The sequence below is a fragment of the Alternaria viburni genome (assembly GCF_023758015.1).
Source record: "Alternaria viburni strain BMP 2772 chromosome Unknown scaffold_11, whole genome shotgun sequence".
Classification (NCBI taxonomy): Eukaryota; Fungi; Ascomycota; class Dothideomycetes; order Pleosporales; family Pleosporaceae; genus Alternaria; species Alternaria viburni.
In genome coordinates, this window is record NW_026055780.1 from 161426 (window position 1) to 186667 (window position 25242).

Here is a 25242-nt window from a genome sequence, read left to right on the forward strand (position 1 = left end):
CAGTGCGGAGCAGAAAGTCCATGTAGACTATGAAGAATCCTTTTTCTATTTCTCGAGGCAGAGACAACCATATACGCTTCGTTGATAGATTTTAGAGAAGAGCAGAGCAAGCCCACATGTAAGAAACTGGCTAACTTTTTGGAACACCCTTTTGGATAGGTAGAGAGTAGAATGATAGAAGTAGGAAGCCAGGAAGAAGGCAGTTCATATATTGATATCGTGGCGAGGTGTCCAGAAAAGCATGGGATCAGTAGATCGTCTTTTGGATGCACGCAACTCGCTGGTGGTGATTTTGTTGTGCTTTCAGGAGGCAGGACGGAGACCTCAGATCAACGAACTGCTTGTTTTCAAGGGAGCGAGTCTCGCTGCTCATCTTTGGATTGATTGTTGTTTTTTAGAGGACAGACACATCGTCGTTTTGTCTCTTGTTTTTGGTGAAACAGAAGTGGGATGTGTGATAGAGAAGAGAAAGAGAAGAAGCCAAGTATAGGCGACTTTATACACTCTCAGTCGCGTACCCGCTAATAGATCGCGAGCGCGGCCCCAGACACATGGTTCTTGCGTCAGTTCTTTTCTAGACTTGCTTCACAGCACAACGATGTTGTATAGCTCTTTTCTATCTTTCCCTAATATCCTCGAGCATGTTCATGCACCCGCTCAACCCAGTCCCAGAACATCACAGCATAGCCCACTCTTTTCTTTTAACCTCGGAGCAAAGCAGCAGACCGCACATATGCCAGATAATCTGTCTTTTTGAGTGCCGGAGCGGAAAAACCATGCTCTGATGCTACCTGGCTTTTGGAAGAAAGGGCAAAGCAGACCCATGTGTACATTTGGCTAACTTTTGGTAAATGAAGAAGTAGAGTGCTGTACAAGAGACAAGTCCAGAAAATGAGGTATTTATACGGCTTGATCGTCTCGAAAGCATGGAATGAAGTCTTGACGTCCTCCACCGCACATATCCAAGCTCGCTGCTGGTTTTGGAAAGGAGGCGCTCATGGTTCTGTGGATTGGAAGTTGTTCGGAAGGAGAGAAACACCCATTGAGCACATGGATTGCATTTTTGGTAAAACGAATGGATTTGTGTACATAAGAAGACAGCAACTCCGGCGTGAGCAAGGCATCTTTTATACTCCCATCTCTCAGTCTTCTCGCGCCGCACGGTGTTTTTGATCAAGTCCGCAGGGTCCGACAGACGGCACACATATTGATCTCCGTTGCGAGTTTTGGAAACGCACCGCACAGTCATGAAATGTTTGGAGTAGATTTTTGAAAAAGGCGCAGAGCCATGTGGTTGTTGACAGTGTGTTTCTAGAGTACAATGTAGAAAGGGTAGTTTTAGGCGCAACTCTCATACGATAGTCGCATCGACTTTTGAGAGGGCGCGCGACGACGGCACGGAATCATAGCAATCCCATGCTGCGATTTGAACCGGGGTTTTATGAGGACGAGCAGCAGGTGAGTTTTAGTAATGGTAACCCAGAAGAAAGAGGCACACATGAGTCGCACCTTGTCGTTTTTAGGAAAAGAGCGGAAAACATGACACTCTGGGCGCGGGCATTTGGAAAAGCGAGGTGAGCTCGTGGATGTAGAAAGGGAGAGGAGTGACAGTCAGAGGAACTTTATATGCAGACCAACAGGTCAGAGCGCCAGTCGACATGGCCCCATAGCTCGTAGATCAACATCACAGCACTAAACGCACAGCTATCTCAACCACTCACAACAAAATAACGTAGATTTTTCAATGTGTTTGTATTTCCTGATATGTACTGAGATACTTGAAACAAAGTGAACAACAAGAAAAAAAACATGAGACGCCAGGCCGACAATAAAGTCAACCAACTCCCATCACATACGCGTTTCAAAGCCAATGCCACTTGGAAAGGAAGAACCAAATCTATCCCAATAACGTTGCCCGCGCTGGGTCGTTGCATTACATCGAAGAAACACACACAGCTCTACTGGCACACTCTTACAAGATGAGAGCACCGCCGAAGAGCGAAGAGGCGAGGACAACGGCGCCGCAGACGAGGGGAGCGAAGCTGAACTCGGGGCGGATGGAAGCGGCGGCGCCCTCGGAGCCGGAGGGGCTGCTGCCACCGGTAGCAGTGGGGACCTTGCCGCCGGAGGTAACAGCACCGGAGCCGGCAGGAGCGAGGTTCTCGTCGGAAGAACCAGCCTGCTGGGAGCCAGAGCCGGAGAGACCAGGGCCGTCACCAGCACCCTTCTTCATGAGGTCGAGGGCACCGGAGGGGACAGCGGGGAGCTCGTCGCTCTTCATGGTGACGTCCCAGGTCTTGGACTGGTCGGGGCAGGTGGCGGGCTGGCCGTCCTTCTTGTAGCCACCGTCGCCGCTGGGGTTCTTGGTGGCGGAGAAAGCGTCCTTGAGGGCGGTGAAGTCAGCGAGCTCCTTGACGGAGTCGCCGTTGATCTCGACGAGACCGTAGTTGGAGTCTTCCTGGGAGTATTCGTAGACGAGACCACCGGAGTAGACGCCGGTCATGTCGGTGCTGTAGAGCGACTTGACCTCCTCGAACTTTCGGGTTCCCTTGTTGCAACCGTACTCGGAGAGGCTGGGTATGTTAGCGGATGGCCGTGAAGAGTAGAGTTGATCGACTTACAAAATGGGGATGCTGTAGTTGGCGAACTTCTTGACCTTCTGGTCCCAACCAGAGGTGGTGTAGGAGGACGGGTCGCACCAGGAGTAGTCGTTGAAACCGAAGAAGTCGCTGCGGGCGGCATCGTCACCGCAGTTCATGTAGTCGGCCATCTCGTAGCGGTTGCTCTCGACGTCAGCAGCGGAGTAACCGACGGGGATCTTGCGGAGACCGCGGGCGTTCATGTAAGACTTGATGTCACGGGTGACGGCCTTGACGTAGGGAGCGCAGTTGGTGGTCTTGTCGTCGTTGATGACCTCGTTGGCGGAGAAGAACAACAGTGTGTTGTCGTACTTTGCGAACATCTCGACGGTAGCGAAGATGCTCTGGAGGTAGACCTTGTTGTACGACTTCTGGGGCTCGGCGCGGTTGATGGAGTACTTGGGGGTGTTGAGGTCAAGGGCGAGGTAGATACCGGCATCGGCGAGAAGACCCATGCAGGCGTCGTGGTTGGCGCTGTTGTCGACAGTGTAGATGCGGACGGTGTTGATGCCGAGCTCCTTGAACTTCTCAATGTCGCGCTTGCAGCCAGCCTCGTCGGCGATGGGGTCCTTTGCGTCAGAGGCGCCACCGGGCTGGTAGTCGACACCGCGGATGTAGAAACGCTCGTTGCCAGCAAAGAAAGCTGGGGATGTTAGTACAGAATTGCATCTGTGATGGTGAGTTTACATACCATTTCCCTTGACAGTGACGGGGGTGATGTTGGCCCGCTTCTGGGTGGCCGCGGGGGTTGCAGCAGCGGAGGCCGCAAGGACGGCGGCAATGGCAAAGGTCTTCATGATGGTCGTGTGGGTGTTGATGATAATTACAGTTGAGCGATTGTTATAGCGACTGCGAGGCCGAAGTAAACAAGTAAAATACTTATGAATCCGAAGTAAAGAGCAACTCCCGTGAAACGAGTGTTAGAAGTTGCGATTAGAATAAAGGTGTAAGTAGCAAGAAGCACTTGGAGTCGTGAGATTGAAGAAGGAAGGATTCAACGGGGAACGCAGCAGGTTAAGCAGTCGACTGCGAGGGAGGCGACGCGTCCAATTCCCTAGTGCACTGCGCCTTCCGCTTGTGATTCGCTGCGACCCCGGTGGGGATCGGTCCTGGCTGGGAGACAAGCATGCAAGCAGCGCCAACCCCTGAACAAGCCGCACCAAGCCCACCTCCAAGCAGCCGCCAACGCGCATGAGCCCACCGTCAAGCCTAGCTAAGCAGACTGGCTCGCCGTGGCGATCATGCTTGGACCGACGGCAGTGAAGCGCGCTGAAACACGCGTCCGCCGTCAATCATTCACTGTTTTCTGCTGCGCAGACGCTGGCGATCGGTATCAAACGTCTCAACGCATGTCGCTGCCCATGTCGCGCAGGCGTGCTGCCGAAATGACGGCCCACGGCTAAGATTGGATAGACGACGTCATGTGGAGGCATCGTGGGCTGCTGTTGCATCCATGGATCGCATGGCTGGCTGGTCGCTGCTCGCTTCCGAAACGGCGATACTGCCTACGCTGTGCTGTGAAACGAGGTAGTCGGTCCGCGCCTGGCACTTCTTGACACCACGAGCGGTAGATTCTGGTGAGGCATTTCATTGGCAATTCATCGGCTAATCATCAGCCTCCGTATCTCAAATGCTGGGAGGCGGTTTTCTGGCAGGCTAGTTCGCCATCGTATTATTAGAGCCCTGGCCAGCCTTCTCAACACAACATGTCCAGCCAGCACATCTGGGATCGAGTTCAAGAGCACGCCCTCTCCCCAAACGGATCCCCCGCTGCCTTGCCGCAGCTCTATCGATTATACCTGCGCCAGCCGGTCCAGAATCCCAGTAGCGGTCGAGACTTTCATGTTGGGAACGTAGTCTTTGTTTTACGGGCTTTTCGCCATCATACCACCAGCGCTAAGAACTATTCCTTGCCGACTTCCGTTCGCAAAGGCGCTTGTGTTCCTGGAACCGTCTCGTACCTCACGAACGGGTGTTCTAAAAGTAGATTTTATCTTGCATTGTGTTTACATCTCGATAGAACCACGCGCATACCTTCAGATACGACCAAGAAAAAACCTCCTTTGTATACACATTCGTCACTGCGGAGTGCAGCCCGGATCATTACTAATAATAAGAAAACAACGAGAAGTCATCCACTCCTCTATACAGAAACATAGTTCCAACATGATATCGCATCCTCCTCTTCCCACACCGCCACATGGTCATTACATCCTCTACTTGTCCTTCTTCAATCCAAAATATAATCCAAGTGCCAGCGCGATAACGGCCAGGATCAGGATGACGGTCAAGAGGATCCACCACTTGAGCCTGCGCGCGCGCCTGGCGGACTTGATGCCTTCGTCCAGCTGCTTGTTCGCATTCTCGGTATCGTCCTTGACTTGTACGGTTTGCTCCTCGGTCCGCTGAATGATGGGTTCTTGGTAGACGACCTGCTCGTTGAGCTGGGTGAAGAGGAGGGCGAGCTCGCCCATGGTCTTCTCGATGCGCTGGATGTCGTTGTGGCGGGCGCGGACGGCGCCAAGGACGCTCGAGGCTTGGCCGCTACGGTTGGACTTGAGCTGCGGGTTGTTAGTGACGTAGGTCTTGTTTCGTGCGATCTGTGTCTACTTACAGCTTGTGTGAAGATGCCCTCGTCACCAAGATCCGAGTTGGCAATCTCGTTGACCTCGGCATCCGTCGCATCCGGGTTGATGATGCGGTACTGGCGCCCGACAGCCTCGCGATACCTCTTGGAGTAGTCTGCCTCCTCCCTCTGGAAGTCCTCTAGCTGTGTCTTGAACGTCCTCTTCAGCGCCTCCACCTGCGTCCTCTTGGTCCGGTCGTTGGGGTCGCGCACGGCATCCCTCTCGAGGAACTTGATCTCGTCTTTGATTTGGGTGTTCCTGATCTGCGTGGCGGTTACGATGCTCTCGAGCTCGGCGGTGGAGCGGTTGTCGGGCGACGATAGCATGCGCTGGTGGACGCTTGCAATGGCTTGGATGTCGGATGTGAGCTGGCCGATGCGCGACTTTGCGCCTTCGATGCGCGCGAAGAAGTCGTCGCGGCTGAGCGGCTGCGGTCCTGGCGCCTCCATGCCGGAGTGTCCGGTCGGCTCGCCGTACGCAGGCATGTTGTTCATGGGCACGTCGGTATGCGGTACGTTGGGTGGTTGTGTGTTTGCGCCGGGTTGCGAATACTGCGAGGGCTGCGAATAGTTGGAATCGCCATGACGTTGGAGGGGCGCCGGCGGGCTGAGCTGCTGGGCCTGGCCGTCATACTGTTTCGCCGCGTCAGTCTTTGAGTTCAGGCGGCGCGGTCGCGACTGCTTACTCCTCCGTCATAGGGGTTGGCTGAGCCGTAGCCGGTGCCGCCATATGGGTTTGATTGCGCGCCGTATCCAGCCTCGGCCTGGCCATACGGGTTGCCGCCGTATTGCTGATAGTTTTGCGACATGTTTGGTGTTGGCTGGGATGGATTGGCAGCGTTGGAGCGATGGTTTCGGAATGCCGCAGTGGAGCTTGAGATGAGCCGCGGAAGCTACGGAATCTTGCGCTGACCGACGGACGTGAGCGCGCGGCGTTTAGTCCAGCAATTCTTCCGCACAACAAGACTAGTCTTGGTGAAATGAACAGCGGATGCTGGGTCGCTGGGACTGGCAGTGCTCAAAATCGATTAATTGAACCTTGCCGTGGCCTTGTTTTGATGTGGGCTGCGAGGGAAATTAAATGAAGGGACCCTGTTGAATCAGCGAGCTCTGAGCCGCGACGACGCACGTCACCAATCGCACAAGAACGGGCAAGGCACGCCCTTAGTCATCGCTAGTGACGATCGCCCGGGCGTAGCGTGCAGTCCCGTGCGAGGCGCAGCATCACAGTCTCCATCATCACGACAAGGCAGCATCGTTTTGATGGACCTCATTGTACACTCTCGTCTTTTCAATACTGTGTGTTGTTCGCGCGATTGACCTGGAGTAGAAGTACAAGGCCTGCAGCGTACTCAGGTCTAGATCTTGTCGCCCACGGTAATAACCCGAAAGAGGTAGTGTCCGATGCGATATCGATCCCGCCCTGCCGCCATCTTTGACTGGCTATGTTCAGAGACAACCGTGCAACCCGGAGAGCATGACTGCGCCCACAGCTCTATACAATATCAGCGCCTACAAAATAGGACATGGTTCTAAGGCACCCACTCGCAAGCACCACCTTTCTTGGCCAATATGACATCTCGCTCAGCGTATTCTCTTGGTGTTGACTGGCAACTATACAGGTTGGAGATGACCTTGTACACAAAGAGCTATCCCAAGGATTAAGCCAAGTCACTGGATCGTCAGAGAAGAGTATCAAAGAGCGGATGCACCGCCTTCTTCTCATGCTAAATAGACTTAAAGTAACGCTTCTAAATACAAGAGCGGTTGATTCTTGTCTAAGAGGAGCTTGTGAATCACGGGATATTTTCTCCGAAGTGCATCATAAGGATAATAGAAATACATGCAGCCGTGATATCTAATCTAGTTCGTATTCTCGGCGATGCTCTTCTCCTCTTTGAGTATGCACAAGACTAGAGCGACTTACCTCGCGGCATGATTGAGAAGTTTCCTCAAGACACCATGAGAGGCCTACGTCAACGTTACGCCCCCCAGCATATCAACACTTGACTCATCAATTTGGTGCTGGGGTGAGCGCTGTTCGCAAGCAGTCTGCGTCAAAGGCAACGTAGGAGGAGCCGGCTGGTCTTCACCAGGCTGACGAGTCCCATCCCGACGACCAGAGGTACCCGATCCTCGATCGTCACCTCCTTGTCCTTCTCCTCGCCCTTGCCCTTGTGCTTCCGCAACTCCCATAGTGTTAGGGTTTTCCGTCCGGCTGTAACAAGGTCTGCGCCGTGCGGTCAAGAAAGGCACATCCTCGTTCGGCCTATGCCGTTCCTGTAGACCCGCGACGAAAAACGCTGCTTGGCTCTCGTAGCCGCTCTGAACTATCCAAGTACGCAAAGGAGCGCGCCATTTAGTTAGCTGGCCAGGGCAATCAAGCAAGCAGTGATGGTAATCTCCGCACCAGCTACAGGGGAAATGTTCTCGGTTTGCGTAGAGGCGTTGTTGAAGGACGTCCCATGGAGCTGTGGGATTAGTGGATGAGACTTAATTGTGTTGGGTTGACTTACTTTGCTCTCCTGACCTGGGTGTTCTGAAGGGTAAAGCAGGTTGCCCGTGGGTGTTGGGATGAGTAACCGTTCCTGGAGAGAATGAGTGTCCCGGGGCGCTGTTTGGGTAGTAAATTCCAGTGGTATCCTGGATAGAATCAGGGGCATAGGAGTATAGGCCTGGCTGATTCATATTGAGGTTTGGTGTGTAAGCCATTGTTGGATAGACAGGGCAATCACCACTATTCCAAGTTCCAGTACCATAATGACCGACTGGAGCGACAGGTCGTACGCCTCTCTGGCTGAAAGAACCGCTATTACCGCCACGGATGTTGCTTCCTCGTCGTATAGGGCAATTAGCGCAGTCTTTTCCTGCGTGGGCAGAGTTAGGGCAGCCCATACAAAGTAGCTCACAGCTCTGCTGATAATGCGGGCCAGCGCAGTTGAAACACCAAACCATCGTTGCTGAGACTGGACTGAAGAGGTACCTCGAGCGGATCAAAGATTGAGAGTATGCCACTCACCAAGCGGTAGATTGTGTTAGCTCTGGCGAGATAGTAGAGAATGAAGGCAATGAATTTTACCGGGGTCTGAGGTAGTCTTTATATCCTTCTCTTGACATCTTGCAAACTTATGTCCGATTTGCTTTACCGTGCTTTCCACCAGCAATCCAGCTGTGTAGGTACGACAGTTCTTACCAGGGGTGGCAAGCATTGCGCATTGACAGTTGTAGTCTGCGTTGCCCTACTTGCTGCTAACGTTAAGCTGTACTGCAGCAAGCAGTATAGCTTCGCGCGTATGTAGGTTTCGCACAATAGCTGCGTTGAGCCCAGACATCAATCATAGTAACAGAGGTTAGTCGGGTGTATACACACCAGAGAAACTTTAGTCTATTGCGAGAATACGGACAACGAAAACGAAACGAGTAGAAAAGGCTAACTACAAAACCAAGACCGCGAGGAAGCTATCAAAGGGCAGAGCGCAGACAGCAAAAACAAGTGACACAAGGAAATGAGAGACACACCAGCAGTCTCGCAACACCTACCATCCACCCCCAACCCTCACATCCAGAACATCGTGTCCCTCAGACACGGATCCCAAGGATTGAGCCACGGCTTCCCATCCACAGTCTGGTCTTTGAACTTGTAGAAGTCATCTTCAACCTTCTTGAACACGAACCTCCTTAGACCCAGCACGATCTCCTTTCGATGATCAGCCTCTGTTGCTTTCCTGTCCTTGAAGTGCTTCTTTTCGTCTTTCCTGTCGGCGAATTGTCGATTCCTCGGGTAGAGGGAGTCAAGCAATGTCGTATACTGTTGTTCAAGGCGGCCCTTCTCCAGCGTGAGAGCTGCTTCCAGGTTACCTGGGCCTGCGACGTCTTCAGTCTTGACGAAGTATCGACGCATGTAAGTGCGGCTGCGTTCGCATAGGCGGTCGGCGTAGTAGGTAGGCGAGGCGTAGGATACACCGACTGTCCCGCGGACGTAGGAGAAACAGATAGCATGAGTCTAGAACAAGTTAGTCATGCTTCGTTAGAACAGGCTCGTGGGGATTCTTGCCAGATCGCGCAACTTCTCCAGATCCAAGCCCTCGATTCCAGTCTCCAGGATGAAGTAGTGAGTGGGCTTCGCCGTTCCTTTTATAGCTGAATGAGACTGCAGGAAGAAGTCTTGGTAGTATGGAGACGTGACGAGTTGATCCACAAACAGACCAGGCTTCGTGTTGTAGTTACCGAATGCGTCGCGATCCGGGTAAGTCGGCTTCTTCTCGCCTCGCGGAGGGTCTGGCAGCTTATGTGACATTGGGTAGAAACGTGTGTGGTGACGTTTCGTGACGACTACCGCGGTCAGGCCAACCTCGGAAGTCGTACCGAACTTGTTCGCGAGCTTACTGTAAGCGTCGCGGATAGCTTGCAGTTCTTTCAACTTGACTTGTTCGTACTGGGTCGCACTGACACCATCTCTGTAGTACAGGATGTTCTTGGGCAGGGTCTTCTTTTCGCTGTGGCGTATCCAGTCCTCGAGCCGCTCGGTAACCATGGCTTCGACCTCTTGGATGATCTGTGAAGTCAGTTTAGCGATTTGACAGAAAGACTGGAGATGAAACTAACCTCTCGATCCGTTATTTGCTCAGGCTTCGCATTGCCTTTATCATCTTTCGCTTCCTTCTCGATACGCTGCAGGCGTGCAGAGCCAAGACATCTACCCGCTGAGTAGTCCACAGATCCGACTATCGAAGCGATAGATGGGCAGCCGTCGAATGCACTTGGCCCCGCATGAACTAAATCAGCACCAAGCACCATAACACTCTGCTGTGACAGATACGACTGAACGTCCTCTACCGAATGTGTGAAGCCGCCTAGCTTGAGGTTAATCTTCATCATGATGTTGGTGATGCATTCTGCAAGGAGGTAGTTTTTGTCCGGGGCCGAAAACTTGCTCACAACAACGACCGATTGGAGGCCGGATGCCCTCTCAGCTAAAGTCTTGAATCGTGAGTATATGCCTACGTTCTGCTTCGGTAACATGAGGATGACCAGATCGTAAGCGTCGTCTTTGGCAGTCTGCAGAGCAGCTTCTAGATCGCGGATTTCAAGGTCTTGAAGAGCAGTAGGAAGCTGAAGGTCGATGTCGGTAGCAGTGAGTCCACACCGATTCAGCTGTCGTACGATCTCATCGGAGTACTTTGTAAACGAATCATCGTCCACGGCGAATTTATGTTGCTCTCTTGGGTAAACTTGATACGTCTTGCCGAACTCGTCCTGACGATCTTGTAACGGATCCTTTCGGATGCGGAGGAAGCCAAACTTGAAGGCTTTTGGCTTGGTCGAAAAGAAGACAGAATTGGCAGGAACTTTCCAACGAGCTCCACCAGCCGCCGGAAGCGTCACTGGCACAGTTTGGCGTCCTCTACTGGGATTGATAGGGTCGTTTGTGACGGTCTTGTAAGACGGGCATGGGTATCGGAGTATTTGGCAGGGAACTTGCATCATGGTGGGAACGAGTTGAATCGGTACTTCGCTACTGTTTCCCTATCATACAGAGTTAGCTCATTCGTATTTCATAACTTCATACACTTACGACATTGCTGAACAGAGCGCTCGTAACGCTTTGCTGATCGAAGCCCAGATTACGCAGTCCTTCGTTCTCGATGAGGGCTCGACTCTCATCAGGCTTTTTCGCAGCCTCTTGGACCATCCCACTGGCGAACTTCTCTGGAACTGGCCGTCGATAGATTTGCCATGGCAGAATTTGGAGTTGCTCCTGGGCATACCATACAGGTTCCTTCTCCGTACCACAATTGATAGCTTTTCGCGTTGTGTTGGCTGTATGCCCGAAGGTGTCTCTGAGATAGTTCACGACGTTAATGTGATTTCCTGTCTTTCTGTAAGATCCATCGGGATTCTTGGCAAATGTTCCGTCGGCATTCTTCACCCTCATCTGGAATGTCACAGTGCCCAGGGCGGGGCCGATGAAGTTGACCTTCTTGGTTCGGCTACTGGCACTATTTAGCTTATCATAGTTTGCTTCTTCGCCTGGGATCCTGCGTCTATCGGTTACGACAAACACTCGGAGACCTTTGAGGTTGTCTTCTTGATGACCACCAAAGGTATTTGTATCTTGGAGGAAGTTGCTGACGAGAATGGGCTTGAAGAACGCACTGGTTGCCAGGTTGAAGTTGAGAATGATGCATCCTGTACGGGTTTGACATTGTAATAATAGCCGCGCACGGTCTCGAGAGATTGAGACGATACCTGTCCTGACCAGAGTGGTGACCTCGCGTCTTTAACGAAAAATTTGTTGGCAGACTGGCGGTAAAGCTTGCTGTCATCAAATGTCTTCGAGATGACGAGGTTCAGACACCGAGATATGACGTCAAAGCTTTGATTCTCCTGCTGAGGATCCGCGTTTGAGTATCGTTGGAAATCACTGACGTCGATCTTTCTCACCAGCTCGAACTCAAGCTCGAGCGAACTGGTACCGTCTTGAAGTGTCATTTTCCAAAGGCCAGTGGATTCGTTGTCGCCTCTAATTAGACCTTCCAAGATGTGTTGATGAAGGTTCTCCCAAGCGACGATCGAGTCAAAGTTGTTTGTGACCAACTTAGTGCTGTGTGATTTCAAGAACTCCCAAGATTCGATAGCTTTCTGGTAAACTAGCTTCGTCCTCCTCTTGTCTTTGCTCCCGATGTTGTTGATCTTGTACTCATAGAATACGTCTGCTGAAACCGAATACTCGAAGTGGTTTGTAAGCACTTTCCTCTCCGGTTTGAGGTCGAGGAAATTTTGACGTATAGGATGAGTGGGTGACTCGATCGCACCGGAAGTCTCTTTGGCATTCTTCACGGCCTCAGAGAGCTTCCACTCTCTACCCACACCATTCGGCGTATTGTCTTCGATGCTCAGGTTTCGGCTGTCCGGATAACTCAGCTCACCCGCGAATGTTGCTGGAGAGGTCGCGCTTGCCGTACTAGCGAAACCTCCGCGGTTTCCTCCACGATTGCCTCCGCGATAACCCCCACGACCCCGTCCGCGACCGTGGCCTTGGACTGAGCCATCTTGACTGAAGTTGTTGGGTGACTGCCGAGCCGGTTCGGCGATTGTAAGGTTGTTCATGCCGTCATTTAGAGGGTTCACCGGACCAGGGACTCGCGAGTTACTGAAATTGCCCTGGAAACCTTGGCTTTGTGATCCAAAGGATGAGGTTGTAGGAGGCTGCGCGAAATTCCCCATGAAGCCCATATTCTGCGGAGGCGCGTGGTACGGGATCGGACCACTTCCTCCTTGTTGGAGTGAAGCAATATGGGCATTTGCTTGTGCAGTTATGTTGAGGTCGATGATCCTTTGCCAAAGCCAACTTGGCCAGCGCGGTTGCGCTCGTCTACATTGCAGGATGCTGTGGTTGCTGTCACCGCATCTCTCGCAAGGAAACGTCGCTTGGTACCTGTCGATGATCTGTGCGAAATTCGCCGGAGTGATTTGTTCGATCTCAGTTCGCAAAGGTCGTCGTGATGTGCCCGATCCCACTGACCCACCACGTCCACCACGTCCGCCTCGTCCGCCACCACCTCTATCCGTACTACGTCCGCGATAGCCAGACATAGTCGAGATGTGCCAAAGATGGAACGAATGCCTGAATGAAGCAGCGGTGAAGATCCACTCCTGATACTGACGAGATGAAAAGATGCTGTGAGAATGAGGTGTAAGTAGGCACGTTATATCCTTCTCTTCACATATTGCAAACCCATCCCCAATTTGTTAATCACCGTGCTTTCTGTTAGCAATCCAGCTTTCGTACAACATACCCTTTGTTATTATCAAAACGCAACCTCAAACCTACACATAACAACATCTTTACAAGAAGTCGCAAGCATTGCGCAACGCTAAAATCTTGGGACAAAGCGATGTGCCTGCTGCTTTACAGGCGTTAACATGTGTACTGGCGACGAATGTACCCATAATGCGGATTCATGGTCGCGATACGCGTCGATGCACTTGCCGCTTACGTCAAGCTGCTCCTCAGCAAGCAACATGGCTTTGCGCGTTTTTAGGTTTCGCACAATAAGTTCATTAAATTCAGATACTTGGAAGAAAAGAGAGACATCGCGTGATAGGCGACGTGGAGGTTAATGGGGAGCGTGGTGAAAGTGGGACGGATGGAGGGATGGAGGGACGCGTCTTTGGGGGGCGGGACGCTAGTGACATATTGGGTTAGTGTATTGCCTCATTGAGTGGATACCATCCATACAGCAACCCGTGGACTTCAATACAATCCGCCATTCGCAATTTAGATTTTCGATAGTCGGTAGAAGAATATAGGCCTAGCTCTAAAAGCCATACTATGCAAGAGGTAGAAAATCGCCACCAAATACGTTTCCGATAACTCCCGAGGTCACCGCGACCAATACCCAGAGTCTCTCTCTATCATCCACCACGCCTCAGATCCCATAAATACCAAATGCCGCCACACAACCTCAGCCCCCTCACTCCAACCGCTCACTCGGAAACAGCCTCCTCCTCCTGTTACTCCCACTCAGCAAATGCGCAAACTCCGGCGCCACAAACCCCCTATTAGCATTCCCTCCACCGCCTACCGGCATCGGCACCGAATACTTACTAACGCCCCCATCGCCCCTGTAACTGATATGCTGGCCATACGCGTCCACCGTAGGTCTACCCATCGGCCCATTAAACATGGGTCGGTTATGGTTGACCTTCATATCTCTTGCGCGCAGCAAGCCAGCCTTCCTCTTTTCAACTTCTTTCGCGTCGGCGATGGCTTGGAGACGGGCTTCTTCGGCTTTGCGGGCGTCTTCAATGTCGCGGTGGATGGGGCCGCCGATGATGCCGTGGCGGGTGAGGGGGTGCGAGATCGAGGGGAGGAGAGAGGTGCCACGGATGTAGGTGTCGGATATGTCGCCGAGGACTTCGAGGCCGGTTGTTGTGCCTGTGTACATGGCTGGTGCTTGGGGGAGGCGGCCTGGAGAAGTCAGTATGTATGTCATATCGCTTTTGGATATGGATGCTACTTGCCCATTGGCATGCCTATTTTCGGTTTTCCGTACCAAAAGGGCTCGATGTTGAGGATTTGGGCGCGCGCTTTCTGGAGGGTCTTATCGTCGTCGAAGCGTTCTTCCCAGGAGAGGAGGGTAAGGTCGCGGAAGGCGTGTCGGAATGAGCGCATGGCGGTAGCGAAGTCACTGCCGCGAGGGCATAGCTCGCCGTTGTACGGAGCCTCGGGTGTTGGAGCTGGCTTGGTGATGAGGGAGAGTAGACGATTTGCTTCGGGGTGCTGAGTAAATTCTTCGCTGCTAAGAGATACTTGTCGTTTGACATCTTCCTTCTCTTCCTTCTCTGCTGCCGGTAAGATTTTGGCAGGCTTGTACTGTACAAGCGCCCAGTACACATGCGGCTTTGTATGACTCTCCAATAGCCCAATATGGTACTGTAGAGGCAGACGTACGAGGTCAGTATATGTGTCACAAGCATTTTGTACAGTCAGAGCTTACGTTTGCAGAGCCGTAGGGAGGATTGTCCACGCGTACAAGCAGGATCTTGTATTCGAAGCCGTCCGTATCTTGATAGTAGTGATAATCCTCTTTCCAGTGAGAAATCTTAGCTTGAGGTACTTTCTTGGAGGTACCACGGGGCTTGGATTGCTTGAGAGGTGTCTGGATAAGAGCGACAGGCTTTGGAGATTGGCTGGCCGGGCTTGGAGTGTCATCCATGACTTCAATAGAGTTCTTTACCTGGTCCTCACAAGCTCCAGCTCCAGTACCCTCAGCCAATGCAGTCTCTCTTTCCGCTCTCCTACGTAAGAGGTCTTGTTTCGCGGAAATGAAGGGGATTGAAGGAACTGCCGGGGCAGACGTGGCAAAGAAGAAGCTCTTGCTCTTCCTCGGTTTTCTCGCAACAATACGAGAAGCCTTCGACGTACCTGATCCAGTCAACCCTTCGATGTTCTCACAACCTTTCCTGAACTTACTGCCATCCGCTAGAGTACCTATCCTCTTGAGCTCTTTCTTCTTCCTCCTCTCTTTCATAAGTACTTCCCACGTGTACTTCCTAGTACCCAACTTCTTCTTCGCTTGCAACGAGTCGTCGAACCAGTCATAGCTGACTACGTGGATGTTGAGGTCGGTGGCTTGTTGTACAGCGTCGGCGGGTTTTTTGTATGCCTCTTTACTGGCGATGAGGTGAGTGACGCTCTTGTTCACCTTTGCAGAGTATTTGCCGCCATTTCGCTCGATCCAGGCTTTGATCTGTTTAGTATCATGGGGATGGGTACCAACAACGGCAATAGTAAGCTTGTCCAACACACCCATTGTGGCGGCGCGGTGGTTGGATTGTAGAGTGTAGGAGTGATGGTGTGTAAACTTGCTTGACGACGTAGTTGAGGGCTTATGATGTCCAGATTGAGTGTCTAAATCTGGCGAGACCCTCGTTGGTCTTACCTTGTGGTGGTGGGCAGCGGTTGAAGTGATATAGCGTTTGCCGGGACCGTGCGGCTGCCATCAAGAGGTAAGAGACGCCGACAAAGCGACTCCAGGCCGCTATTGCGGCGGCACAAACCACCATTATGGACATATTGAGATGCCTGACTTGTAAGAAATAGAGTACCAAAAAGAGTATTGAAAGAGAGATCAAAAGGATGCTGGGCCATTTTTGTTACATTTGATGATTCGGAAGACAGCCTTCAGCTTCGATAGTCGTGTTCTGAACCGCCACTACTAGTTCTTGGCCGCCTTGATGAATGCACGTATCTTGTCCAGACTTTGCTGGCCATCTTTCTCCACACCGCTGCTGACGTCTACAGCATGCACGCGGTCCCGGTATTCCTCAAGACCAGCGAGCGTAGATTGGACATTATCAGGGTTCAATCCTCCAGCTAATATGACCTTGATACCATCGTCTTTCGCGAATACTGTTTTGACATCTGAAAGATCCAACTGCTGACCCGAGCCGCCGGATCCTGCATCCAGAAGTGGTAGAGCGTGATACCCTCTTGAGCCGATACCAAGGTTATGCGGGTTAAATGCTCTCAAGACAGGAACCGGGACAAGCTTTGCCCACTCTAATGGCTCCTGACCATGAAATTGTACGACGTCTAGATTCAGCAGTCGCTGCTGTTCAAGCACGTACTCTAGTGACTGATTTCGGAACACGCCTACAAGAAGCGCGTGACTATCACTGGACACCAGTCGTGCTGCGCTGTGCTCGAAGAAATCGGTAGCGGTCTTTGATTCAGCAAGTAGCCCTGATTTCGAGACCACAGGCTTTCTGGTCTTGTGTACGGTTTCCGAGATTTCCAGAGCTGTCTCAGCCGTGACTGTTCGCTTGGTCCCTGGCGCGAGGATCATGCCGATAAGGTCAGCTCCTGCTTCGATTGCGACTTTTGCGGCCTCGGCACTGCGAGTACCACAGATCTTCACCATCGGGTTTGATGCTGTTCCCGTCTTCTTGGTAGATGAGCCACCCAGAAGCTCCGCGATGAACTGAGCGGTGTCGGATGCGCGCATCAGCGCTTCACCCACCAAAACTGCGCCAACTCCACTTTTGATGTATGGTTCGACATCCTTTGGCCCGGCAATACCGCTTAGCGCACACAAAATCGTCTCTTTTGGAACCATGTTGATTAGACGGTTGGTAGTTTCCATGTCGACCTCGAAGTTCACAAGGTTACGGTTGTTCACACCAATGACCTGAGCGCCCAGCTTGACCGCAATCTCCGTTTCTTCCGCGTTCTGGACCTCGACGAGAGGTTCCATTCCAAGTGACCGGGAATAGTCGTAGAGGTTTTTCAAGACTGCTTCATCCAGCATCTTGACGATCAGCAACACTGTATCGGCACCCGCGAGCCTAGCTTCCAGGATCTGATACTCCTCGAAGATAAACTCCTTGCGCAGGACGGCGGGACGGTTCGGCATGCCTTCCAAGCTTTGTCGAACAGCTTTGAGGTCGTCGATGCTACCCTTGAACCACTCCGGCTCAGTAAGTACGGATATCGTGCTTGCACCGGCCTTTGCGTACAGCCTTGCTTGAGCGGGAGCGCATGCGGACAGTGAAATTATGCCCTTGGAGGGTGATGCGCGTTTGATTTCGGCCATGAGTGACAGTCGGAAGGGCGATTGCCTGAGACGCTCGGGGAAGTTGATTTGAGGAGGCGCTAGGTTGAGATCGTACGCAGCCTGTAGATCACTGGGTCGTTGGGACGGAATCTCCTTCTGCTTAGCAACCGAGGCCCTGCGATGGTCGTAGATCTTCTCCAGTATGGATGTTTGCTTGTCCTTCTTTGCGCCAGTTGCTGTGCCGCTGGAACCAGTTCCGACTGCTTTGGCATGTGCCTCTTTCTGTAGTCGCTCATTTTCGGCCCAGGTGCCTCCCTGCATCTTTAGGAAGTTCCTCACCATGAGCCGACCGTCCTCTGTCAGGATGCTCTCCGGGTGGAACTGTACACCCTCCATGACGTATTCCTTGTGCCGCACGCCCATAACGACTTCCTTGACTTTGGCATCTTCGTTCGCGGGTATGGTTGCAGTTACCTCGAGGCAGTCTGGGAGAGTGCCGTGGGTGCCGGCGAGGGAATGGTAGCGCGTAACGGGGACGTCTTGCGAGACGCCTGCGAAGACGCCCTTGCCGTCGTGCTTGAGAGGCGACGTTTTGCCGTGCAGGACCTGGCCTGTGACGTCTACAGTACCGCCATAGCTGTAGAAAATGCACTGTCTATGTCGTGTCAGCACTGCCTCGCCTGTTGCGCCCACCGGGAACCGAGAACTCACTCGCCCATGCACACGCCGAAAATCGGGATCTTGCCGCTGTAGTGCTTGATGGCCGCATTGCTAATGCCTGCATCCTTCTCAGGGTGTCCTGGACCTGGGCTGATTACCAGTTGTGTAGGGTTTTTCGCGATGAGATCTTCGAGGGTAATCTCGTCATTTCGGTATACGGTCACTTTCGCGCCTTCGAAGACGAGATACTGGTAGACATTCCAAGTGAACGAGTCGTAATTGTCAATGAGTACGACATTGGAAGCGGTGGGTATCGGCGGAGATGGTGTGGGGTTGCTGGGCGAGTGGTCGATGAGTTCTAGGGCAGGCATTTTGGGCGGTGTTCTGCGTCAGCTTGGCCGTCGCGTTGGAAGCCCGGTGGCTGTTATATAGCTTCTTCTGAGTACCCTCCGGCAGATGGCAGAAAGCGCGCCGGTCCTTTGACGGCGAGGTCGACGTTTAGAATATATTAGCTGCCGATTGCGGAGTGCGCGCCGAGAGATGTGAGTGCACCTTGGGACGGGAAGGTGGGAAAGGAATGGCTGTCTACTAGAGTAGTGGGGTGACTCAATGATGCTCTATTCAGATATTGAGGCTGCGGAGTTAACACGGAGGTGGCATGAATCGGTCCTTAGTGCTACGGCACCGTACCTCATGTTTGGTACAGCAACGCCAGGTATTGCGCAACATCTTGCCTACAGGAAGTGTAACGGATTACCCAGGATTTGTATGTACCCAGGGACGGGTTTGTTCCTGCGTGTAGGCAGTCCGCGGGCATTTTCCTGCTGCATTGTTGGCAGAATGCAGTTGAACCTCAGATGGAAAATCATTGCGACGCGAACCTAGGCGATTAAAACTAAATGGCGATGGCATGTTTCTGCGCATCGGGTCTCCCAAAGTCTTTTCAGAGGATTGAAGAAAGGTATTGGGGAAGGATCGCAAGAAAGCGCCCTTGTGATGATCCCTGCACGTACTAGCTCGACTTTCGCGTGAGCTTTGGCTTTCGCGACTTTCGTAGCCATTGACGCCAAACATTCGGCAACACGACCCCCACGCCTCTCCAGCACCTTCATGGCCTCTGGGTAGCTGATTTCCTACTCGCGCACTGCAGCGCAACCATGGCCCCCATCCAATCCCCCGAGTTCGACCTGGGCAAGTGCCTCAAGGGCGAGCAGCAGCTTGTGTATGTTTACCTGCATCGAGCGCAGCAACGCAGCTGACAGTAGCAGGACCTGGGACATCGCATACCGCGCCCTCTGCGACCCCGAAACCGCGTCCAAAAGCGACGCCCTACGCGCCTTCCTCACCGCGAACGAGAACAGAGACATCCTAGCCCACCCGTGGAAGCCCTTCCCCGACCCGTCGTCGCAGGAGAAGAGCAAATTCGAATCAAAGACCGCGCCCATCAGCGTCACTCCCGCCCAGAGCGAACACTACGATGTAGCAGAAATCAAGGACGACAGCCTGTGGCTGGCCAAAGAGGCGCAGATATCAGAATATGCAGCGCTGCAGTTGGTTGTCCAGGAATGGCAGGGCCGGCCAACCGCACAGCTATTGAGTGGACTCACTGAAGAGGAGGCCCTCAGCGTACAGGAAGCCGCTGGAGTCGGGAATCTAGGCGCCTCGACTTTCGTCCCAAACTCATCCATCATGGCCTCACCGCTCGCTTCCAAGACCGCGCACCTCGAAGCAAAGGACCAGCGCCGCCTCCACATCCTCGACGTCTACCATTCGACGTGCGCGTCCATCATACGCATCAGCCAGCTTCTGGTCTCGTGGGGCTGCGCGTCCAACTTGCGCAGCCAAACCATCTACGGCAACGACTACCTTAGCATTGGCGCCGGCTGGATTGAAGAGCTTGGACAGGCTATCGCAGCAGCGCAAGATGGCCCCTCGGGCGGAAAGGCGCTAGACGAGTTGCTCAAAGCATTCGACAAAAGATGCGACGCTTTGGACACCGGCTATGGCTGGGACGTCGACGAGTCGATACTAGAGCCTGCGTCGGAGAAATGGGTCGTCGCGCAGACTACAGAGATGTTGCATATCCTTCACCTGGCCTTGGTACACGCAGACCTGGTTGCGAAGGATTTCCTACCTGCGGCCACCATCGAGGACTGGCTCAAAGCCTTCAGTTTCCGCGGCTTTTTCCGCGAATTCCCTGCAGTCACGGCTCGCCAGGAACCCCTCATTCCGGTGATACAACTGCTGACTTCACTCATGTCTCTGACCATATTGAAAGTGGACAAAATCATGGATGATCTCGAATCCGGTAACTGCAACGCCTGGGACTCCTCATCGTATATTCTCAACGGCACAGTTGTAGAGAGCATTACTACCATCTTTGGAGAGGCCAAATTGTTAGGCGCCAGTCCGGCTACACCACCTACATTCGCCTGGGCTATCCTGACTTGGAGGCTCACCACCCGTGCGAGCTACGAGGAACAAGAGCGTGACCGTCTCATCGAAGCGTCGAACGACACAGGGAATACGGAACCTCAGACTTCGCCACTCGAAGAGGCTGCTTTAGTTGTGGCTAGACTTGAAAATCATGAGCTCTTCGACGGCAAGATGCCTTATGAGGAGCTGGCCAACATCAGCTCAGCAGTGGGTGTGCTAGCTATCATCAACCAGCTAGTCGAGACCAGTCTGCCTGCATTTGGAACATCGATCGACCAGATATCACAGGACAGGATTCGTCTACTGTTCCTCCAACTCATCCGCGCCGCAGTCGGCAGTGACATTGTTGCGTACAGCCCGGATCTGATAGTAACAACATACACAATCCTCACCGGTGACAACTCCTTCCGTAGATGGGAGAATGGGGAGATTTCTCGTCATGCTGATCCGGTTGTTGCGTATTTCCTGGAGGACGAATACATCCTTCGACCACTGCTGCTCAACGAAGCTCGCCTACGCTATCCCTACGAGATGACGCCCTTCCTCAAGTTCTGTAGCGCATTGACACGCGGGGACAAGACCATGCAGAACGGCATGCCTACATTCATTGAGAAGCTTGGGAACCACAACCGACTTATGCAACGCCTCCCAGAAGGCTTCAGGGACTATGCATTAACGCGCGAGGAGGAGAATGCCAACTGGGTTGAACTTACAGCCAATCTTCCACTCTTCTCGACTGGAACCCCTTCAAGCTTCCGTGGGCAGCGACGGTTATTAACCTCCGGCAGATCGACACAGTCTGACGGCCTGTCTGGAATACCTGCTGGCACAGAAGGAATCATCGTTGATGATAGCTCACAGCCTTATGTGGCGGTATGGCATCATCATCACTCTACGCTTTCGTACCTAGTCGAGCTGCTTTCAACATACCCTGTAGGCAGCAGTAAGGTCGAAACCGCCACGCAGCAACCCGCATCTCGCGAAAGCGTCATCGAGATCATCGGACTCTTCGCCGACTTGATGCATTCTTCTTTACATGCTTCTGAGGGCATCTGTTCAGCGGAACTTCTGGAGGCGATCAGCATCGGTGCTGAAAGCAGCCAGGATACTGTCAACATTGTGCTTGCCATCTTCGAGGAGGAGCTGCTTCACCTCTGCCAGGAGCCTAGTAACGAGGCTTCTCTAGAGCTTCTGGTCAACTGCACCCACTTCCTAGAGGCCTTGATCATCGTCTCACCACATAGGGTATGGCCCTGGCTCGCTAGGAGCAGGTTACTAGAAGGCGACGGTAACGGAAGCTTGGCGACTATTCTGATCGGAACCGAAATGGTTCTTGGGCGATATGACTTCCTCATAGGATGCATTCGACTCTACAAGGGGCTCGTCAAGGATGCCGTTGAGCGATCGGTGTCTCGCAAAGTGCCGACAAAAGCACTTAGCCGCTTCAATGCATCCGCGCCTTCAGAAAGCGGAACTTCGGATAAGATCATGAGCACCATCCTCTTTACATTCGGCCGGACCCTTGCCAGCATATACGAGAGCTCTTTGAACTGGAAATACTCCCAACCCAACCACCGTCCTGAGATCAATATCGCTATCTGCGAGGTTTTCACAACGATCTTGAACCTTGCGTACAGCGTCGACGACGAGCCCAAGCTATCTGCTAAACTTGCCAAATCTATCGCGCCCATCGCTGAGTACCTTACCCAGCTATACCTTACGCGATCTGGTGCAGATCTTCCAACGAACCCGCTGATGACATCTCTGGTTACTGGTGTCAGCCCCAGTGACATCACGTTGCTCACGACCTCGAGTGCTTTGTGGATGCAGCAGACGCAAACTACTGTGGCCTTCGCCGATGTCCTTGTCAGGGTTGCAATACTACTTAACAAGCCCTGGACACACCTGGAGCAGCAGTTGTTCAAAGCTACGCCATTATTAGCACGACTATATGCGACCAGTGACACGTGGAAGTCGCAGGTCGTGCTCCTTTTGGAAGCTCTTGTACGCGGTGCTGTTCGGGTCGCTGGACAAGAAGACTCAGCAATGGCAGACGGAGACCCAAGCCAGACTGCCCGGAAACAGATTGAACAGCAAGAACCGCCTTCCCTACTTGGTCACCTTGGACCACGGACTGCAAAGAACTTCTTGAGTGTGCTGTCACAACTAGATGAGCCATTGCAAATAGTCGACATTCAGACGAACGTCTGGAACTTGCTTTCGGCTGTAGTAACGTGCAAGCAGCAATGGTTCTCGTTGTACCTGCTCACTGGTAGCACACCTCGCGAGTCGATTCGCTCCAAGAAGGATGCGACCCATGACTCAAGAAACAAAGCTCTCCTCACGCGAGCACTCGATTCGCTTTCCAACATGGCTTTGCCCGAGAAAGACGCGAGTGGGATTTCATGGCCTCTTTACACTGCCATGCTTGAGTTTGTTTCATCGGCGCAGAACAATTGGTCGTGGGCGATGGGTGACCTAAGGCAACGTAAAGACTTGATCCAGAAGCTGCTTGCTTTCCTGAAGTGGATGGCCAAGCAACCCAAACAACCAAAAATGAGCAGTAATAGCGAGACGCTGGAGCGCTCTTTCCAGAACAGGTTTGCGTCGTTAGCTTGCGAAGTCATCGCTATGTACCTCCACAGCTCGCGGCAAGTGGGCGACATCACTGTGCTCAAGGATGTTGTGCCGAGTCTGACATACCTGGAAGATACTGCTTTGGAGCTGCCGTCATACAGTACATCCCTGCACAGCTATCTCAAACAGAACCTCGAGCAACAGTATCCTGGTGTCTCGTTAGGCAACCTCAAGCGAACCACCCTCTACCCGGAGACCTTCGGACGCGCCTTCTTCTACGACATCGACCTTGCTCAACAGCTTTTGGGCTTCAACAGCAAATGGACAGGTCCTAGAGAAGGTACGGGCTTCGCTGCTGAAGTGGAAAAGGCCAACTACAACCTTGGGCTCGTTGAATCACAGGTCCTACTGCTCCAAGGCTGGAAGCTGCTGGCTCTTGAGCTGAGCCAAGTCGTAGCAAAGGACGAGCGCATAGTCAAGGTCCTTGTCGGTGTCATTCAGAAGTGCATGGTTGCCAATCAACAATCGAATCTTCCGGAAGCGTTGTTTGGCCAGCTCATGGTCTTGCGAGCAGATCTGGCTTTCGCACTGCTTAAGAAGCTGGTGGAGGCCAAAGTACGAACAACCGAGGCACGCCAACTACTCGCTCCAGTATGGAACGCTATCCGCACTTCTACGCCCGATTTCGAGAACGTGTTTTCGACTGATGCTGTGCACTACTACCGGTCTCTGCTACGAATCCTGTACCTCGCCCTTCATTTCCATCTAATCGAAGACACGGACACGTCAGACGACGCATCCTTCCGCTCCTCTTTCCGCGGCACAATGCCCACAAGCCACAACAAGTACACGGAACCCATCTCCACCCAACTCCTCGAGATCTTGTCAGACACGGTTGCAAAGGGCTTCCGCAGCCTGGCTAACCAACTCCACGCCGAACCCGCATCCGTCTCGCCATCTGACTTTGCCCTCCTCACTGCGCTTCTCCAACGCATCATTGCGATACCAGAGATGTCAAAGTGGCAACAACAAGCCGCTCTCCTCTTCGCCAACAGCAACACCGTGCGTTACGCCACCAGTCTATTCTCATGGGCCGACCGCCTGACAATCCCCCACAACGGTGTCGACGACCCCATCTACGGCGAGCTCAGCGTCCTCTTCCTGCTCTCTCTATCAAGCATTTCAGCCCTCGCCGAAACCATGGCGGTGGAAGGCATACTCAGCCAACTCAACACCGCAAACATCATGAACTACTACCGACGCACCAACGGCATGGGACCCTTCGACAACCCATCCCGCATGTACAGCATCTGGACAAAAGGCATCCTGCCCCTCTGCCTCAACCTCCTCCTCTCCGTCGGTCCGCCCATCGCCGCGGAAATCTCATCCTTTCTCAACCAGTTCCCCGAGCAACTCGCCCGTTCAGCCCTAAGCATAAACTCAAACCCTTCGTCCCGCACGTCCGCCACAAAAATCACACTGACCGTCGCCTCGGAAGTCCACTCCCTCTCCCTCATCGCCAGCATCCTCGAAAACGTCCGCAAACAAGGTCCCAAGTTGGGTATCCAAGCCAACGAAGTCGCCCTCCTAGACTGGGATAAGGAAAACATCAAGGAAGACGTCGAGAGCTGGCTTAGCCGTAAGAGTGCGCTGCGTGAGCGCATCGTTGCTGTTGACGAGCGCGAGTTGGAGATGCTGAGCTCAAGGAAGGAATCAGGTGAGGATGCGTTGAGTGAGCTTGAGATCCGCGTTCTGGGTGAATTGGAAGACGCGGGGAAGTGTCTTGGTGTCGGGAATGGGAACGGGAACGGGAATGGAAATGGCAAGAAATAGATGGAGGGGGATGTGTAGGATGATTTGTAAAAGCGCTGGAGTTCTGGAGCGGGTGTTTGAGATTAGTTGGTCGTTAGATCTAGGGTGTGGTAGTGTAGTGTACTTCTAATGTTACTTTCTTGCATAGTTATCTGTCTTTGGTGGTATGAGTTCATGGTGTCGCTGGACTGGTGTACATGCAAAGTCGGGCTTCCAACTCTGTTTCGTCTCATCTCACATCAAACTCCTTCCTAATCAAGTAACTCGTAGAAAAACTGTGGATTATGGCAGTTTTTCTATTCACCCTCCCGGCCTGTCACCATCACCCTATCTTATGAGTCAAGTCAACATAGTCCCGATTAGGCAAGTCCTCCAAGAGGGGTAGATTGTAGCAATTTTCACTGGCTTCCAACCTTGCTACCATCTCATC

At 52.8% G+C, this 25242-nt stretch overlaps 6 protein-coding genes across 6 annotated transcripts; 1 reads left to right on the top strand and 5 right to left on the bottom strand.

Moving 5' to 3' along the window:
* Nucleotides 1-1972: 1972 nt before the first annotated feature.
* GEL1_2 (beta-glucanosyltransferase) lies at nucleotides 1973-3436 on the bottom strand (the record flags this gene model as incomplete). Its single annotated transcript, XM_049354572.1, has 3 exons — nucleotides 1973-2573; nucleotides 2622-3282; nucleotides 3331-3436. 3 exons carry the CDS (start codon nucleotides 3434-3436, stop codon nucleotides 1973-1975), a joined length of 1368 nt encoding a protein of 455 aa, XP_049210695.1.
* A 1419-nt stretch (nucleotides 3437-4855) lies between these two features.
* On the bottom strand, nucleotides 4856-6074 carry J4E79_005695 (uncharacterized protein; the record flags this gene model as incomplete). The annotated part of the gene is made up of 3 exons (XM_049354573.1): nucleotides 4856-5200; nucleotides 5254-5898; nucleotides 5952-6074. 3 exons carry the CDS (start codon nucleotides 6072-6074, stop codon nucleotides 4856-4858), a joined length of 1113 nt encoding a protein of 370 aa, XP_049210696.1.
* Nucleotides 6075-8821: 2747 nt separating this feature from the next.
* Nucleotides 8822-14216, bottom strand: J4E79_005696 (uncharacterized protein; the record flags this gene model as incomplete). The annotated part of the gene is made up of 6 exons (XM_049354574.1): nucleotides 8822-9268; nucleotides 9464-9820; nucleotides 9871-10791; nucleotides 10841-11420; nucleotides 11537-12946; nucleotides 13747-14216. The coding sequence occupies 6 exons, from the start codon at nucleotides 14214-14216 to the stop codon at nucleotides 8822-8824; spliced, it is 4185 nt and encodes a 1394-aa protein (XP_049210697.1).
* A 68-nt stretch (nucleotides 14217-14284) lies between these two features.
* J4E79_005697 (uncharacterized protein) lies at nucleotides 14285-15584 on the bottom strand (the record flags this gene model as incomplete). The annotated part of the gene is made up of 2 exons (XM_049354575.1): nucleotides 14285-14644; nucleotides 14769-15584. 2 exons carry the CDS (start codon nucleotides 15582-15584, stop codon nucleotides 14285-14287), a joined length of 1176 nt encoding a protein of 391 aa, XP_049210698.1.
* Nucleotides 15585-15989: 405 nt separating this feature from the next.
* TRP1 (bifunctional tryptophan synthase trp1) lies at nucleotides 15990-18358 on the bottom strand (the record flags this gene model as incomplete). The annotated part of the gene is made up of 2 exons (XM_049354576.1): nucleotides 15990-17982; nucleotides 18039-18358. 2 exons carry the CDS (start codon nucleotides 18356-18358, stop codon nucleotides 15990-15992), a joined length of 2313 nt encoding a protein of 770 aa, XP_049210699.1.
* Nucleotides 18359-19144: 786 nt separating this feature from the next.
* J4E79_005699 (uncharacterized protein) lies at nucleotides 19145-24833 on the top strand (the record flags this gene model as incomplete). Its single annotated transcript, XM_049354577.1, has 2 exons — nucleotides 19145-19209; nucleotides 19256-24833. 2 exons carry the CDS (start codon nucleotides 19145-19147, stop codon nucleotides 24831-24833), a joined length of 5643 nt encoding a protein of 1880 aa, XP_049210700.1.
* Between the last annotated feature and the right edge of the window lie 409 nt (nucleotides 24834-25242).